This window comes from Epinephelus lanceolatus, chromosome 20 (assembly GCF_041903045.1).
Source record: "Epinephelus lanceolatus isolate andai-2023 chromosome 20, ASM4190304v1, whole genome shotgun sequence".
Classification (NCBI taxonomy): Eukaryota; Metazoa; Chordata; class Actinopteri; order Perciformes; family Serranidae; genus Epinephelus; species Epinephelus lanceolatus.
This window is the reverse complement of record NC_135753.1, coordinates 28,169,394-28,185,492: the sequence shown is the minus strand read 5'-3', so window position 1 is coordinate 28,185,492 and position 16,099 is coordinate 28,169,394. Positions and strand designations below refer to the sequence as shown.

Genomic DNA, 16,099 nt, shown 5'->3' with positions numbered 1-16,099 from the left:
TGGCCCATCAGGCTTCAAACATGCAGAAGTGGGGCATGGAGAAAATGCGGCAATTTCATATCCTGTTAACAGTGAACTAAACAGAGATAAGTGTCCATTTGCACTTATCTGAAATGCTGTCACACTGAACAAACAGCACATGAAAAGTTTCTTTGTCCTGAAAATGTCATTTGCCAGTTAGCACATAACCGACAACTGACAATTAGCTGCTACAGGAACCATAGCAGAATCGCTAGAAGGTCATTGTAATGACAGCAGTGCAGTTAAGTGGTCTAAAATTAGACAGATTCTTTGGCACGTCTGGTTTCATTTACACTTAGTGTTCGTACTTAATACAATACTTAATACACCAACACTGGTGGTGGTGATAATATATCATCTCAGCTACGTAAAGGAGCAGGTCTTAAGATAATTTATTGGGAAAAGGAGCTCATAGCTCAGGAGAACTCAGCTGAATCCAACATTTGAGTAACTGAAAAGGCAAATGGAAGAAAATAAGATGTCAGAGCTACTCCCCTGACGTGTTATTATGTTGTGGGTGTTTCTTTAGCACACAGAATATCCTTACACTGTAAAAACTGTGTCACTTAAAGAAAACAAAAAACTTCTCACATATGGACTCCAGCAGTACTTCTGTCAGTATGGATTTGGAGTCTATATTAGTAGTGGGACGGGATGTCCTGGCTTGTGAAAACAGTTCTAGTATGTTTTATTAAGCATAAATCCCACGGAAAGACTAAATTTACTCAATTTGGCTCTGAGAGTTGAAGAGGTTTAAGAGGCTCTGGCCCGAGGACTGGGCCTGGAAATAAAGAGGACTCAAAGTGCTGTGAGAAACGCAGCTGTTCATGGCGCCAAATGCAGACTGGCAACAGTTTATAACTTAAATTAGTTTTGGCTCCAACAGCTGATTCTAAGAATGGAGAGACTAAAGGAGAACTAAAGAAGGAGCCAAGTGATCCATTTAATGTCAGAATGATTCTTTACGCAGGAATAGACAAGACTTTTTTTTGATGCTAAATGCATATGTAATTGCAGCACACCAGTTGGTCTGATTGCAAAGTAGTTGCTTTAAGCCATCAGGCAAAATTTGTTTCAAATTTAGTTTTCAAAGTTCAAAGTTTTGGATCATCAGTCGCCGTCTAATGGGATTAAATTCCCGAAGTGTTGGATCATTGTTTTTAGAATAATGGGGTCAGTTACAGCAGCAGCCATTACCAAGCCCACACTCTGAGTCTGTGTTGTAGAGGGGGGAGGGCTTCTGGGGGTAAAGGGGACAGATGGGTTGTATTTTTATAAACCATGTGCTCTCCTGCACGCTGACAGCGATAAAGTGGAAAGGCTCCCAGAGCAGGACGGGTGTGCCTTTCAAAGACAAAAGAAAGTGAGGCAGACTCCACAACAGGGCTCTAATTGGACACAAAGAGAGAAGAAGAGGGAAACACTCTTTAAATTCAATCTGAAACTACAAAACGTATCATCAAGAGGACAAACGGAGCAGATAAACATGGATCTAAAGACTGAAAACTCTTCAAATGGCTCCACACCAGAGATCAACTTGCAGAAGCTACACAAGATGGCTGCAGAGGTGATTCTGCTGGGAAAATTCATCCTCAGGCTGCTGAATGCTGCTCTGGTGTTAGTTACAAACTTACTGGCCAGGATTTTAGGAAGTGACCTGGTCAGACGACATTTCCACCTGATGCTGTCTGCTTTGGTTCTGTTTGGTCCTGTGCTGAGTTTCTGGGTGTCGAAGTACAGCATCTTCGCTAACAGCAACCACTACCTGTACAGGTATGGTTGTGTCTCTGCTTTTAAATGGAAATCTCATATTATTACTAGGTGCTGTTGCTGGAAATTAATGAAGTGTCTGCATGACTTTAACTTTGACCCTGCATGCTCCTTCAAAACCTGCCCTGAGCGGGTGTCATTAGAAGCCCAAAGGTCATTAAACTCACCTGGCACATTAAAGCATGGGTAAATGTAAAAGTTAAAAATTTAATTTGCACTTAAATATCAAATATAGTTAGCATAATTACTGATGTGTGTCATGGCTGAACAAGGTCGTCAAGAAGAAACCAGGAAAAGCTCGCACACTGATCAGATAAATGGAATGTCCACTCCAGAAGTTGATGGATGTCAAAGTTCCATGTTTAATGGTCCATCAAATATATACAAAAACGATAACAGGTGCTACCATATAGTGAAAAAACAAAAGAAACAAAAGAAAACTGCACAGAAACGTTTTGGCTACACAGCCATCCTCAGTCTGCCTAAAGGGCAAATCACACACCTGTGCTCTATTTGTAGATTGGCAGCAGAGTCAATCAGTGAATGGATCCATTCATGTTACAGGGCCACAAGTCCAGATACTCAAAGACTGTATGATATCTAAAGCTATTGTTGCAAAAACACAGCATAATCAGATTACTAAGAAGAAGAAGCCTGATTTTTGATTTACTCCAGATCAGCACTAACATAATATAATACTAATAGTATGTATACTGGTGCTCAGAGATGTGGACATTAGACACATGACTTGGAATTGAGTCAGACTTGAGTTACAAATTTGATGTCTTTAGCCCCGACCTGACACATTCAAAAGACTTGCAACTTGACATGGACTTTAACACCAGTGACTCCTAACTTCCTTTTGACTTGAGCCTTTTGACTTGAAAATACTCTATCTTCCCCCAAAGATTATTTAAAAACTGTGCCACAAATCAATTAATTTACCTCAGTTTTCTTAAAGTCATCACTGGATTCCCCAGATTTACTTGATTCGAACCAGTCCGACAGCAGAGGCAGGAGAGAACCATGTGAAGAACTAACGTTACGTTACTGAGCACCAGTTGGAAAAAAGATACTAAAGATACTTTTGTGCATGTACAAAAACAATGTAAATTGTGCATATTACAGTATGAAAAGCACTGAAAATTACAGACAGAGACACAACCAGTTTAATATAATATTACTCTGTTGTTAAAATAGTATTATATTTGGTGAAGAGCACATTATGATTTGTTCGGGACTCAAAACTCAAAGTTTAGGACTTGGGGCTTGTCAATCTTGACTTGGGGCTCGACATTGGACTTGAGTGCAAAGACTTGAGACTTGTTAAACATCAACTTGGTGCCACCTCTGCTGGTACCTATCCAAGTGCTCACTTTAAAGGACAGGTTAATAAAGGTAATACGAGTTTATACATGAACTGAATGCCCATGAGGCTTTTTTGTGAGGTTATTTAGTGCGCTCTGATCTTATATAACTCATGATGTGAAGCCATTAGCGGAGCAATCATTCAGCCTTTGGCAGCACAATAAATTTAAGTGGATTCAAAAAGATGAATGTACGTGCTGAACTTGTATTTACCCTCAACTACAACATATCCAGTGCTGTGCTGTGTATAATACAGCATGTGTTGAAATGCATGAACTCTGCCCACCTTGTGAAGTTCTATTAGCTTTGACTGGATGGAGCAATAAGCGTTGATTTTTAATTCTTTTTTTTTTTTTTTTACAGTATTATTGTGTTGTGTTCTGACGACAGTGTCTTTTCAAGTAACGCTGATCTCTGCTCTCTTGAAGGAAGTTCCTTAGATCCACTTGGGGTTGGACCTGTATATTCACAGCTTCCTTCATCCTCCTCCTCTCCATCTCAGCCCGTCGCTCCCTGTCTCTCCTCCTCCGCCACCTCTCTAGGATAGGGGTCGCGGGGTTGCTCTGGTGGGGCTGTCAGCGTCTCCTGAACCTGCTGGATGATGCAACAGGAACCTGTTATGAACCTATGACCCCTGCCCAGGACATCCAAGATGCCTCCTCCTTGGTGCAGCCCCTGCTCCTCCTACATGAAGACCAAACCAAGGCCTCCTGCCTCAAAGCCCACATGGTGTGGAGGGGTTACGAAGTGTCCCAGGACGTCCTCATCGTCTGCTTGTGTTGCCTGCTGCTTGTGGAGGAAATGTCTGTCTTTGGTCTTTATCTGGCTCAAACCAAGCCTCTGCAGAGGTCGCCCGGCACCCCTCTAAGGTTCATCTTCCTCCTGTGTGTGGCTCTCCTTGCTGTTTGGATGTTCCTGCTGCTGTGTTTGCTCGCACACTTCCCTAAGTTCCCCTCCCAGCAGTTAGGAGGAGCTCTGGGCTACCTGGGATGGAGGGGACTTTATCAGGGATGGTACAGACTAAAAACAAGCTGGGGCTGTCCTGGTTTGCCCGGAGATGGACTTTTCACCACCACAGACATCGACCAGTAGTGTGACACCCTCAGTAGATGATGTTTTGGGCATGTTCTTGTGACCCTGAAAGCTCAAGCTGAAGTTTTGGAAAGTGAAAATGACTTCTCTTTAGGGTTGTGGAGAGAATCTAGGTATAGTATATCACCTGTAAAAACACCTGACAACACTACATAACTCTGGCATCATATGAATATGAAAGTTATTTTACTCTAAAACCCAATTTTAAATTCTGAATTAGGACAAAAAAAAGAGCAGAGAGAAATACTGGAATCATGTTGCTTTATTTTGTAATCTTTCCAAAAATGAATGCACCGTATGAAAAAGAAGACGTTTATGTCAGAACGGGTGTATTGTTATGAGAGTGTCATACTACACTGGTAGTATCTCTTTGGAAGGTGAGTGTGCTGGAGTCTTAGTAGATGAGAGCCTTGCCGTCTCCTCTGGGCTTCTTAATCTTGTCATAGTTCTTAGTAATGATGTCAAACAACACAGCCTGGGGGGAGAGAGATACAGAGAGAGATATCAGTGGAAATGTAGAAAGATACGAGGAAGATCGACAGCATGTGAGACACAAAGGTTAGAGGCAGTAATAAAAGAGAGAGAGGGGACGCTCAGATCCGGAGCCGTAATCATGTCAAACAGCTCCTTTCATCATCACCTGTACCGCCTTGTTCATTAACAGCATCAAACACAGGAGGACAATAGCCAGAGGAAGGAGACAAACAGTGATTAATGGATAGGAGACGGAGCGCCAATCAATTTAACACAAGCACAGCAATTAGTTTAATTACCCTCCTATTAAGAAGGAATGGATTCCATTTAGCCACCGTCCCTGCTGCTGGGACACGGCTGGAATATTTTATAGATGTGTGGGTCGTTGTATTCAAAGTACAGTGCATGATTGCAACAGATGGTATATTAATTTGATTTATAATTATCATATGACGTGTTCCCAGAATGTAATGCAGCCAAAATGTCCTTATCAGTCGTGTGTTGACAGTTTTTATGCAGTTTGCTTTGGATCCATTTTCAGATTTTTCAACACAAACATATATGATATAACACAGAACAATTTTTTAAAGTGCAACCTAACAGTTGCCTGTTAAAAACAGGGCGTAGGTGTCTTACATATGTGTTACGGATTTCCAGGACCACAAGGCGGAGCTCCATGTACTGGACCTGGTCCAGCTCATGAACCAGCTGTCTGTAGTCTCCCTGCAGCAGAAAACACACAGCACACAGTTTATATGCAAAAACATACAGGACACTGAACACCCAGTGTGTACCCAATCTGCACGGAGCAGAACATTGTCATAATAAATCATTATTGTACACATACAAATAGAGCATGCAGTGTGTAGGTGGCACACAATGAACATTCGTATGTTTTATCTTAATTTATTCTATCGCTGAGTGTGTGATAACGAATACCCAGAAACACACAATACATGTATTACAATGTGCCCCTCTGATTATGCTGCACAACATGAGATACTGACCACGTGGGACTGTTTGGCAGCTTTGGCTACAGCATCACCTCTCTCGTTGAAATATCTAACAAACAGAAGAAAGAGAAGTGATTTGTCATTCATTTCTAGCAGTCATCAAAAGCATACATTACAGCCTTATATATCAGTCAAATTTCTGTTGTAAATGTGTGTTCATCTTATTAAAATCGTTTTATTTGCAGCATAAATGTATGCAGTGGACTAAAAAAGCAATTGATTTTATTATTCAAGTAGGCTACCTAAAGTTTAATTTGAAATATAAATAATTAATATGATAAAAAAATCGATACTTTGCACTGTGTGATGATACAATATTACCACACAGAAATATCGTGATATTGTGCTATATCGATCTGTTTGGGACGTACTGAGCATACGACTGGATAACTGAGACTTAGATTATACTGCACGAGTTGTGAGCGTAGCTGTTGTTGAATGTGGACCCCTATGACTTCAATTCATTAAGCATTTCCTCTGTTTCTGGATTCCACGTTTACAAGAGGCATGCAAGAAGAACAAAGTTTTCTTCACAAATTCAGTGTAACACAGAGTGAGTAACTAGTCTCTGGGGGTGAAGTGTTCCTGTAAGTTTACTAACATCAGCTAATATTAGCCACCATAAGCTACCACACCCCCTGAGTGTACTGAATTCAACTTTTTCAGTAGTAAGGGGAAAGGCTGTATTGTTTGTTTGTTTTTTTTAAAGTGACTTTGTTTTGCTTTAAAATGACATGTCACACTGAGTGCACTGATGCATAAACTCATTACGCAGATTTTCCTGAAAGGAGATGTGAATAATAGTCAATATTTCAAACTGAGAAGTCTGAAAGGCCCTGTAGCCGCTAGTAAAGATGGTTTCAGTTATTATGTCTACTTATATCTCTTTTTCAGAACAGTGTGTGGCTAACAACTCCCTGACACTTGTATTTTATTTGCATCTATTTGAGCTGACCAGCTAACACATTTATGATGCTGATAATTGTTTCTGGTGTTTAATAAGCTCAGCAAATTGGTAACATGAATGTGCCCAACTGCAAACTGAGCAGAGCCTATAAACAGCCAAAACAAGTAATACTTGTGTGGGTGCACTGATGAAAGAGATGATGCATCTTGTTAGTGTGACTGCATCTTTTGTTTATCACTTAAATAAAATAAATCTACATATTAAAAGCATTGGTTTGGGCTCTTACTTTGCGATCTGCGTTTGGAAGCCCTCGATCTTGGTGCGTGTGTTGGTCAGCAGCTCAAACACTTTTTCCTGTTGGACAAGAGCAAAGATATTAAACCTAACTCGATGCATTTCACATGAGAGATGAGCAACACATTAGGCAAATATCCAAACAAGAGAATCATTTCACTGCTTCACCAAATCATCACGGGTTACCAACCTGTACAGCCACTCCAAAGTTGTTCCCATCTTCAATTTTAGGGATTTGGAGCTGCACCCACATTGACACCTGCCAGGGAAATCTGAATTTATTAATATCTAATGTGAAATAGGAGTTTGTCATAGAGTTCACACTTATTCCCTTTTATTAAAGTTCCAAGACAGCTCAATTTAAAACACAGTCAAGAGAGAAGATCATTTGTCATAATTATTTATGTAACAACTGTTGGCATGCAAGCTCCTGTCTTTGTTACATAAAATAATTTGCACTCAAAGGCACTCAGAAGCATGTGGTAATAACCACATTTGCACTGATTTCCTGGTATAAATGAAGCTAAGAGACTATGTAGGAGACTGACTGACCGTGTTGAGCTTCTCCTTCAGTGTCTGGATCTCAGGCTTTACCACCTGTAGGAGACTTTCCACATGCTCGTTGCTGGAGATGGGACCACAAGGAGGCCCTGGTGGACAAAAAAACATCCCCAAACATTGTTTCACAATAGGCACAATATCAGAAAATTCTGGTTCAGATGGGCCTTCCCTTGGGCTCTCACAGGATTTCCTTTTTAATTTAGAAAAGGCATATAAAAATTTAATGAACAATGATGCTTCATCTGCTCCCTGCTAACCACTTATTAATCCTGGTGAATCAATCGGTAAATCATGACTGGTTTTGTTTTCGAATAGTTATAGTTGGACTCAATAGATGGACTTCAAAATTATTGGTTAGGGAGTGGGTAGACAGGTTTGTAATTGAATATGTTTTTAATATTTATTCCATGTTTTTAGGATCACAGTTGTCATAGCCAAATATGCAATGAGATTTGCAAAATGAAACTTTGCAAATCCCAATCCTGGCATATAAATATATTCATACACCAGTCTCCATTCATATTTTCCTCAGCCCATCACCTTAACCTCATAACAAATATGCTCATGCACAGAAAACTGCAATAACAGAGGAATACACAGTCAAGTTGCAGTTACAGTTTACACCCATGTCTATACTGTATATTAATAATAATATGTAGCCATGACAGTAGACAATGCTTCAAATATAAATGTTGCTACAAAGAAGATATTTATCCTAAAACGTGTATGCTTCACCACATCTTCAATCCGCCAGCACAGAAGATCTATACCAGGGTTAGGCAACCGCATGTGGTAGCCCCTCTCCAGTGGCTTTGACCAAAGATTATATGTAAATGAATAACAACTATTTTTTACACTTTAATTTTCATTTATCATTGTTGTAGGGCAAAAGTGATTCTTACATTTTCCAGTTGTAAAAATGTGTAGCCTATACACTCAATAAAAAATGTTTTAACATTCTGTCAACTAAAATGTGCGACATACATCACAGCCTCGCCCTTCTTCCTAAATTTGTTGAACCTTAACAGTGGGACAAGTTTTGAGTTTCCTTAGTGAGGCTAGCAACAGATCTAAATCCAAAAAGAAAAAGTCTCAGAGGAAAATCCAGAATTTAACAGTGCTTGGATAAATTTGTTTAGCTCCCATCACCAAAGCTGCAACATTAAAAGTACCAGAGTCCACTGGAGAGTAACAACTTTGTGGTGAAACATATTAATGAATGCTCATTTAGATCTATTGGTAATGGCTAATTTAGACTTAATAGACTGTGTTAGCTTTATTGTAAGCAACAAATACATACTGTGGCTCCAGACAGATAAAAAAAAGACCAAAATGGCTCTTTTGATATTAAAGGTTGCTGACCCCTGACCTACACAATCAGCACAGTATGAGGATTAATGTCACCAATTCAGTATCTGACCAAATGTCTCCCCCTGAGATGTGACATTAAGTAATACTCAGAAGTGTTTTTTGGAGAAAATTATGATGTCACAGAGAAGTCAACCTTTGACCTTTTGGATATAAAATGTCATCACTTCATACTTTTATTTTATTAGACATTTTATTTCAAGTTTTGTCATAATTAGTGTATGAATTCTTGAGTAATGGCTAAAAACATGTTTTGTGAGGTCATGGTGACCTTGAAATCTGACCATCAAATTGTAATAAGCTCATTGTGGAGTCCCAGCGGACGTTTGTGCCATATTTTAAGAAATTATTTTAAGGCATCCTTGAGATATCAAGGTGAGACACAGCTTTCACTGGCGCGGAGACATTAAAAAAAGGGCTATCCTTGTTTAATAGTTACTGTGTTGTCACCACTGCAGTATATTGATTTATCACTTGTCATCATCATCTCTACCTGAATCTTCGTCCTCTTTATCGCTGTCCTTGTCTTCCTTCCCCTTCTTCGCCTCCTTCTGCAACATAAGAACAGAAGGCAGCAGGTCAAAGAGTTTTCACTGCCTATTAATCTCTCAGACAGCTCTCCCACATGCTTTTTTCTGTAGCTAAATGAAGATGTCAAATGTTGGGATTTTTCTTTGTATAAGAAACGTAACCCAGTTCCAGCAGTCCCTGCTCCTTGCATACAGCTTCTGAATGAACTCCAACAGCCTCAAGTTATGATCCCAAACACTCCTTCAACCCATTTTTCCCTACATAAAACTACTGACACTGGCAGCGTTACACTTTTTCCTCCTCTAAATCCACGGGTGCAATATGGCAGCAACTGCTAAAATAGAAGTAACCTCTGTTTAAATAAGGATACAATAAAAGGTGAAAAAATCCTTATCCTTTAGTGATTTCTCTGCTTTCACTTTTAAGTCAATGATCAGTTTGCGCTGCATACGGCATGAGCAGGATACTTTTATCCCTTAAATGGGGATTCTTTGAGTTCTCGCCTCATCAAAAATAACTGGAACATGATTTGAAGCCAAAGAAAACACATTCATTCAGGTCAATTTAGATTCTTTAAAGATCATCCTAAATAAAGGACCCACTCACTGCCAATTTGTAAAGCAGTCCTTGGAAAATTGCACGGCGATTGGTTGCCATGGTAACAAAGGACTCAGTGTTGTGTCTAATGTGAGACGCTAAATATAAACCCCTGACTGAGGATTCCAGTTGAGAAGCTTCATGCAGCGCTGCTGAAAAAAAAATCGGTGGTTAGGAAAATAAAATATTTAACTAAGACTCCTTATTATGAAGCCTGATACATTTATATAATATGCCACTGGTGTTTACTTTCCATTCAACCTTTTAAACCCTTAATTCAGGAATTACTTCGTAACAAATTGCAGGTAATGGCAAAATTGAACCTTGTGGCAATTATTGTACACAAACAAAGAAATGTCTTGTCTTGAAAGGAATACTTCCGTCCCCATTTGATTGTTTGCATATCAATTACTCACCTCATGTCACCTTAAATTTGTGAGTAGAACTCGCGCGTGCCTCTACGGTGAATGAAGAATCCAAAAACTGAGATAATTAAGTCATAGGCAACCACGTTTCACAACAGCAAAAATATATTAAAACATCCGTTTACAAACTCACACAACTCCTGGAGCGTTATCCAAGTCTCAATTACCCGGTCGTATGCTCAGTACTTTCCAAACAGGCAGCTCTCTCAGATGGGGCACTAAACTGAGAGTGAAACTTGTCTAAGCTCTCTTCAAAGCCAGACTCCACTGACAAAGACAGTAATTTTACCTCACTAAACACGGGAGCTGCTGGTCTACCACTGCCTCAATTGGTAGATTGTTTTTGTTACTGTGTGACGTTGCTAAATGCAAACTAACCCTTAAAACACCAAACTCCATGTAGTGGTTAGTCTGAGTGGGTGGAAGTTCGCTGCATAGATCAGCCTCTCATTGGGCGGAACGAGCCACCCGCTCAAGTCCCGCCCTACCACCTCCGGTTGTGTAGCAGTTTTTAACCGTTTTCAACACGTCCTTTACTAACTTTTGCGGTGTTTGATCTTGCGGGGATGTAGCCATTTTTCTGCCATGGTTCACGTCCTTTAGGCGATATTTTTGTGGGTGTGTTACACCAAAACCTGTTTCCCCCCAGCAATATTTTTGCAAGCGCACCGTTGCTGTGGCACCGCCCAGAACGATTGTGATTAGTTATAAGAAATACAAGCAGCCGGGGCGTTTTTTCCTCCAATCTTAAAGTGAGAGTCGGCCCAGCCAGACCTTTCTTTTCTTGAGAAAGGTCTGGTGAGCGAGACTATGTAGTGGTAGACCAGCAACTCCCATGAGGTAAAAATTACTGTTTTTGTCAATGAAGTCTGGCTTTCAAGAGAGCACAGATATATTTCACTTTTAGTTTAGTTCCCCATCAGAGAGGGCTGTCTGATTACGCTAGGGTAGCCAACCTGAGGCTCCAGAGCCACATGCAGCAATTTAGCCTCTCCCCAATGGCTCCCTGTGGCTTTGACAAAAAATGACATGTCATAGTCTGTGCCTTTTTCTTAATTCCTCATGTGTCAGCTGTTTCCCCCCTCCCCTTTGTTTCTTGAGGTTCCTTGTTTGTCTCTCTCTGTGTCTGCGTGTCTGGACATGGCTCTCATCAGTCCTGCTGTCAATCTACCTGCTGAAACCTGAAAATCTACCTGAAAGCCATCCACTAATCAGCCCCAGCAGTACAAATTCCCCGGCTTTACAGTCCAGTCTCCGCCAGATCGTTCAGTCTACCTCGCGGTATTAACTAGAGCCCATTTGTCCTTATTGCTTTTTTCCAAATTCTATGGCCTGGCATCTTTTCCTCTAAATTTTGCTGAACTTTAACAGCAGCAGCTTGTCTATGTTTTCCTAGCTAAACTAACTATGAATTCAAAATCCAAAAATTGAAGAGTCTTGGAGGAAAATAGAGAATTCATTAGTGTGTGGACAGATTTGTCTTCTTTCACCACTAATGCTGCAAAGTTAAAGTAGCAAATTTCTATAAATAGGCCACTGCAGAGTAGCCACCTTGAAGTAAAACATATCAATGAATGCCCATTTAGATCTATTAGCAGTGTTTACAGGCTAATTTAGACTTAACAGGCTGTGGTACTGACATTGTAAGGCTCAAATATGTTTTGCGGCTTCAGACAGATTTTTTAAAGGGTTGCCAACCTCTGGTTAAGAAAGCACTGAGCATATGGCTGGATAACTGAGATTTGGATTATACTGCTACTGATTATACTGAGTTTTGTGAGAGTTTGTAAACTGATCTTTTGATGTAGGTTAGCTGTTGCGCAATGTGGTCACCTATTACTTCAATTCATAAAGAATTCAGCAAGGTAAAATGACTGAGTTAACTCTGCTGATGACTGAATCCTCTTACTGGGTGATTTTAATAAACAACTGCCACTTAAGAATCTGTACAACCAGTCCATACCCACAGAGGCAACCCAGGTCTAGAATGACCCCACCAACCCTCTTCACTCATCATTCCAGTTGTTGCCATGTGGCAGGAGACTTAAGGTCCCATTAGCCAGATAAAAATGGGTACAAGAGGTCATTTGTGCCCTCTGCTGTGACTATCCTAAACAGAGACAATAATACATGGACATTTGGGGGGTGAAATATTCCTTTAACCCTCTGAAGCTTAAAAACATTTCAACCAGCATGCTTCCTTCAGACAATGCAGCCTCAAACCTACTAAGTGTGGGACATACCTCCTCTTTCTTCTTGCGCTTGGCCTCCTCTTTTGCTGGGTCTGGTATCGGGATGTCTAGTGGAGCCCTCAGAAATTCCAGGTCACTGTGGCTGAAAGATGTCTGACAGAAACCAGAAATGCCCTGTTACATCTGACATATTTTCAGTAATTGACACCCCATAGTCTCTCAAACAGCCCATGATTTGATGCAGTTTTGCAGAGGTGTGGACTAGAGTCACATGAGTTAGACTCAAGTCAGACTCGAGTCACAAATTTGATGACTTTAGACTCAACTTGACAAAATAAAAAACGACCTTCAACTCGAGTTGGACTTTAACACTCATGACTTGTGACTTAACTTGGACTTGAGCCTTTGGACTCAAAAACACTTGATACCTTCCCCCAAGCCCAAACATGAATAAGTATGTTATAGGAGGATATTGGTGTGTTATCATATTATATTGTTATAATATAAAATCCTCGCACCCAGGAAAAGACATAAAATGAACCCCCAAGTTTCACCTCTGTGTCTAAAATGTACAATCTCGGTGGGAACTTTCACACATTGAGTCCAGCTCTGTTCTAAAATTCAAGTTACTGGGTAGACATTCTGCAGGATATGGAAAAAAATCTACTGCCTGATCCTTGAAATTTTGCTGAGCCTCGCTAGCAGTGGTTATCGTCTCCCTAGCTGGTTAGCTATGGATGCCAAATCCAAAAAAGTTAAAGTCTTGGAATAAGAATTTAAAGTGCTTGTTTGCTTTCACTGCCACCTCTGCAAAGTTTATGTACCAAATAATCATAAATAATGCCCTGCACACTAGCCACCTTTTGGGAAAATATATTAATGAATGTTCAGTTTAACTATTAGTGCAGGCTCAATAATTACCTTCATTATAAGGCTTAAGTATGTTTTGCAGTAATTATTTTTGGTGGCTAGCACCTGAGTAAACCTAACCTGCATATCCTGGAATGTGGGAGGACGCCAGAGTATCTGAAGAAAACCCACCATGACACAGGGAGAACATGCAGGCTCTGCATGGAGGGGCTCCCCCACTCGGTCAATGAATTTTGTATGTACAACATATTATTACTATGTTGTTAAAATGGCATTACATTTGTTGATAAGTGCATGTTGACTGATTTAGGACTTGAAACTCAAGGTTTAAGACTTGGGACTTAAGTACAAAGACCTGAGACTTACTTGCAAAACAGTGACTTAGTCCCACCTCTGCAATTTTGTCTTAAGAAACGTCTCCATCCTTTTTTTTCTTTTTTTTTTAAAGAAAATTACAGGAAGTCCCCACATTTTGCTGTAGAAACCCCAAGACCCCCTGCAGGGACCCCGGTGTGGCTAATAATACAGTGACAGATTGATACCTGCAACAGCTTCTGCAGCTCTTCAATCTTCTGAGGGAAAAATACAGAAACCAGCTGCTCTGCCTGTTATTAAAAAACAAAAGAAACACTGTTCATATCAATATGACAAAACATAAATTCACGGGACAGCCGGGGGAGATTTATAACTACTGGATGATTACCTCCTTGGTGAGCTTTACGCAGAAGTCGTCCACCTGCAATGAGGGGATTATAGTTATTATCGTTTTCCTTTATGTTTTGACACTGTTGCTGTATGAAGGATACTTTCAGAAACAGCTATGGACACATCTACACAGGCCGTTTTGCAGCTAATTACCTGCCCACGTAATCAGACCCCTGCTATCTCTGTGGTTATCAGAGCAAACATTTACCTGAACTGCTGCTCACCTGTCAGCGTCACTGACCCACCAGTCAAGAGTTTGGTGGGAAAGTGGGTTTAAAATGTCGGTACATTGCACTTTTAAATCAGGCTAGCAGACAGTCGTGCTCACCTGTTTCTTTGAGGTAGGATCGTGAAAAGCCATGTCGACTCTGCAGATGAAAACTTGTTTGACTAAGTTTATAAAAGCGTTGAGGCTTTAAAAAAAGCAGCCAAACACAAAAATACGCTTTATATTTATGTAATTCAATACCGCGCACGACACGGAGCTGTACTCACAGTTACTCAGCATAAAAAGCGAAAATGAAAGTAGAGAGAGTTCCGTACTTTCCTAGTTCAGTGCCGAGTGATCATGATGCATTGTGTGATTTGTAGTTTTCAGGAAACGTTGGCATTTCATTTCCCATAACAAGAGCTGCTGATGAGAAATAGGCTACACCAGACAGACTCAAAGCACAAACCTACTCATATAAACACTCACTGATCCTTTAGTAATCAATTAAAAATGGATGATTAATGCACATGTAAGCACCAAACTCCTTTCTGCTGCTGCTGCTAATAATGTGTCCTGTTAGTGCTGCAGTGTTGTTCTATATGGAAATATGTCACTACTGCCTCTGGTGCTTTTACAAATTGTATGTTCTTTTATATTGCATCAACTTTGCCTCAGGTTTCAGCACTGAATCATACTTTTGATGACTAAAAAATCATGTTAAAATCATTTCTTGTTGATGTGTTCAAAGAAGCTTTTTATTATGTGCATCTTGGCCAAGGAACTACAGAAGAAAAATAGCATTCTGACTAACTGGCATTTTTACACCATGTGTATTTATTAATTTGCACTGTTCTTTCTTAACTAAAGTAAAGTAAAGTAAACTAAATGGGTCTGTGTGTGTAATGGCAGGTTGTTTCTCTAATTCTAGGTGATTGTTAGCCTATTTATTTTATATTGTGTACAGTGGTAAAGAGGAGTCCAGGTGTCCAGTCCTTAGGAATTAAAAAGTGAAATCAACACTATTTTTTTTAAATGAATACTTATACACAATAATTCTATATCATATCTATAATATCTAAAAAATATATATATATATTTTTAGAATTATTACTCATGATTTTGCTCGCTAAAATATGTTAAGAAATTCTTGGGCTTCATAACCCTGTTAAAACAAAAGGTGTCCAATCCTAGACAAGTGAAATTAACATTGTTTATTTTTTTTAATTGATAATTATACACAATAATTCTCTATCTTATCTATAATATCCAAAATAATAATAATTTTACTTACTAAAATATGTTAAGAAATTCTTGGGCTTCATAACCCTATTTAATAAATAAAAAAATAAATAAAATGGTTACCAGTATTTAGCATGACCTACATGTATGAAAGATATGTGGGAGCACAATATTATTATAATATTATTTTTTCTGTAAGTATTCATGTTAATCTTAAAGTGATCCTCTCAAAATAACTAAGAATTCAAATCTTAAATGTTCTTTTACCATACTGATGTGACACTCGCCAAATGGGCTTTTCCAGGACAGTGTTGCTTAACAAAAAAATTAAATCTGTAAAATTCATAAACATTTTTTAAGAAAAAATTAAAGAAAAAAAAATGTATAAATTGCAAAAACTTGTTTCATGACACTCAATACATTTTGACATGTCTCTTCTTCAGGACCGTGCACAAACACCT

General features: G+C 39.5%; 2 protein-coding genes across 2 annotated transcripts; one reads left to right on the top strand and one right to left on the bottom strand.

Moving 5' to 3' along the window:
- The first annotated feature begins 26 nt into the window (after positions 1-26).
- Positions 27-6,905, top strand: fitm1 (fat storage inducing transmembrane protein 1). Its single transcript, XM_033639365.2, has 2 exons — positions 27-1,794; positions 3,588-6,905. Exons 1-2 carry the CDS (start codon positions 1,508-1,510, stop codon positions 4,249-4,251), a joined length of 951 nt encoding a protein of 316 aa, XP_033495256.1. The 5' UTR covers positions 27-1,507; the 3' UTR covers positions 4,252-6,905.
- psme1 (proteasome activator subunit 1) lies at positions 4,496-14,717 on the bottom strand. Its single transcript, XM_033639366.2, has 11 exons — positions 14,517-14,717; positions 14,187-14,219; positions 14,026-14,088; positions 12,665-12,766; positions 9,362-9,419; positions 7,492-7,589; positions 7,130-7,198; positions 6,932-6,999; positions 5,733-5,787; positions 5,362-5,448; positions 4,496-4,726 (listed from the first exon to the last, which is right to left on the bottom strand). The coding sequence occupies exons 1-11, from the start codon at positions 14,547-14,549 to the stop codon at positions 4,646-4,648; spliced, it is 747 nt and encodes a 248-aa protein (XP_033495257.1). The 5' UTR covers positions 14,550-14,717; the 3' UTR covers positions 4,496-4,645.
- Between the last annotated feature and the right edge of the window lie 1,382 nt (positions 14,718-16,099).

Excerpts from the sequence above, each read along its gene's own strand:
- fitm1 (XM_033639365.2), top strand. The coding sequence starts at position 1,508 with ATGGATCTAAAGACTGAAAACTCTTCAAATGGCTCCACACCAGAGATC. Across the intron at positions 1,795-3,587 it reads AGCAACCACTACCTGTACAG|GAAGTTCCTTAGATCCACTT; the intron begins GTATGGTTGTGT and ends GCTCTCTTGAAG.
- psme1 (XM_033639366.2), bottom strand. The coding sequence starts at position 14,549 with ATGGCTTTTCACGATCCTACCTCAAAGAAACAG. Across the intron at positions 14,220-14,516 it reads ATCCTACCTCAAAGAAACAG|GTGGACGACTTCTGCGTAAA; the intron begins GTGAGCACGACT and ends CCCTCATTGCAG. Across the intron at positions 7,000-7,129 it reads ACTTTGGAGTGGCTGTACAG|GAAAAAGTGTTTGAGCTGCT; the intron begins GTTGGTAACCCG and ends CTTGTCCAACAG.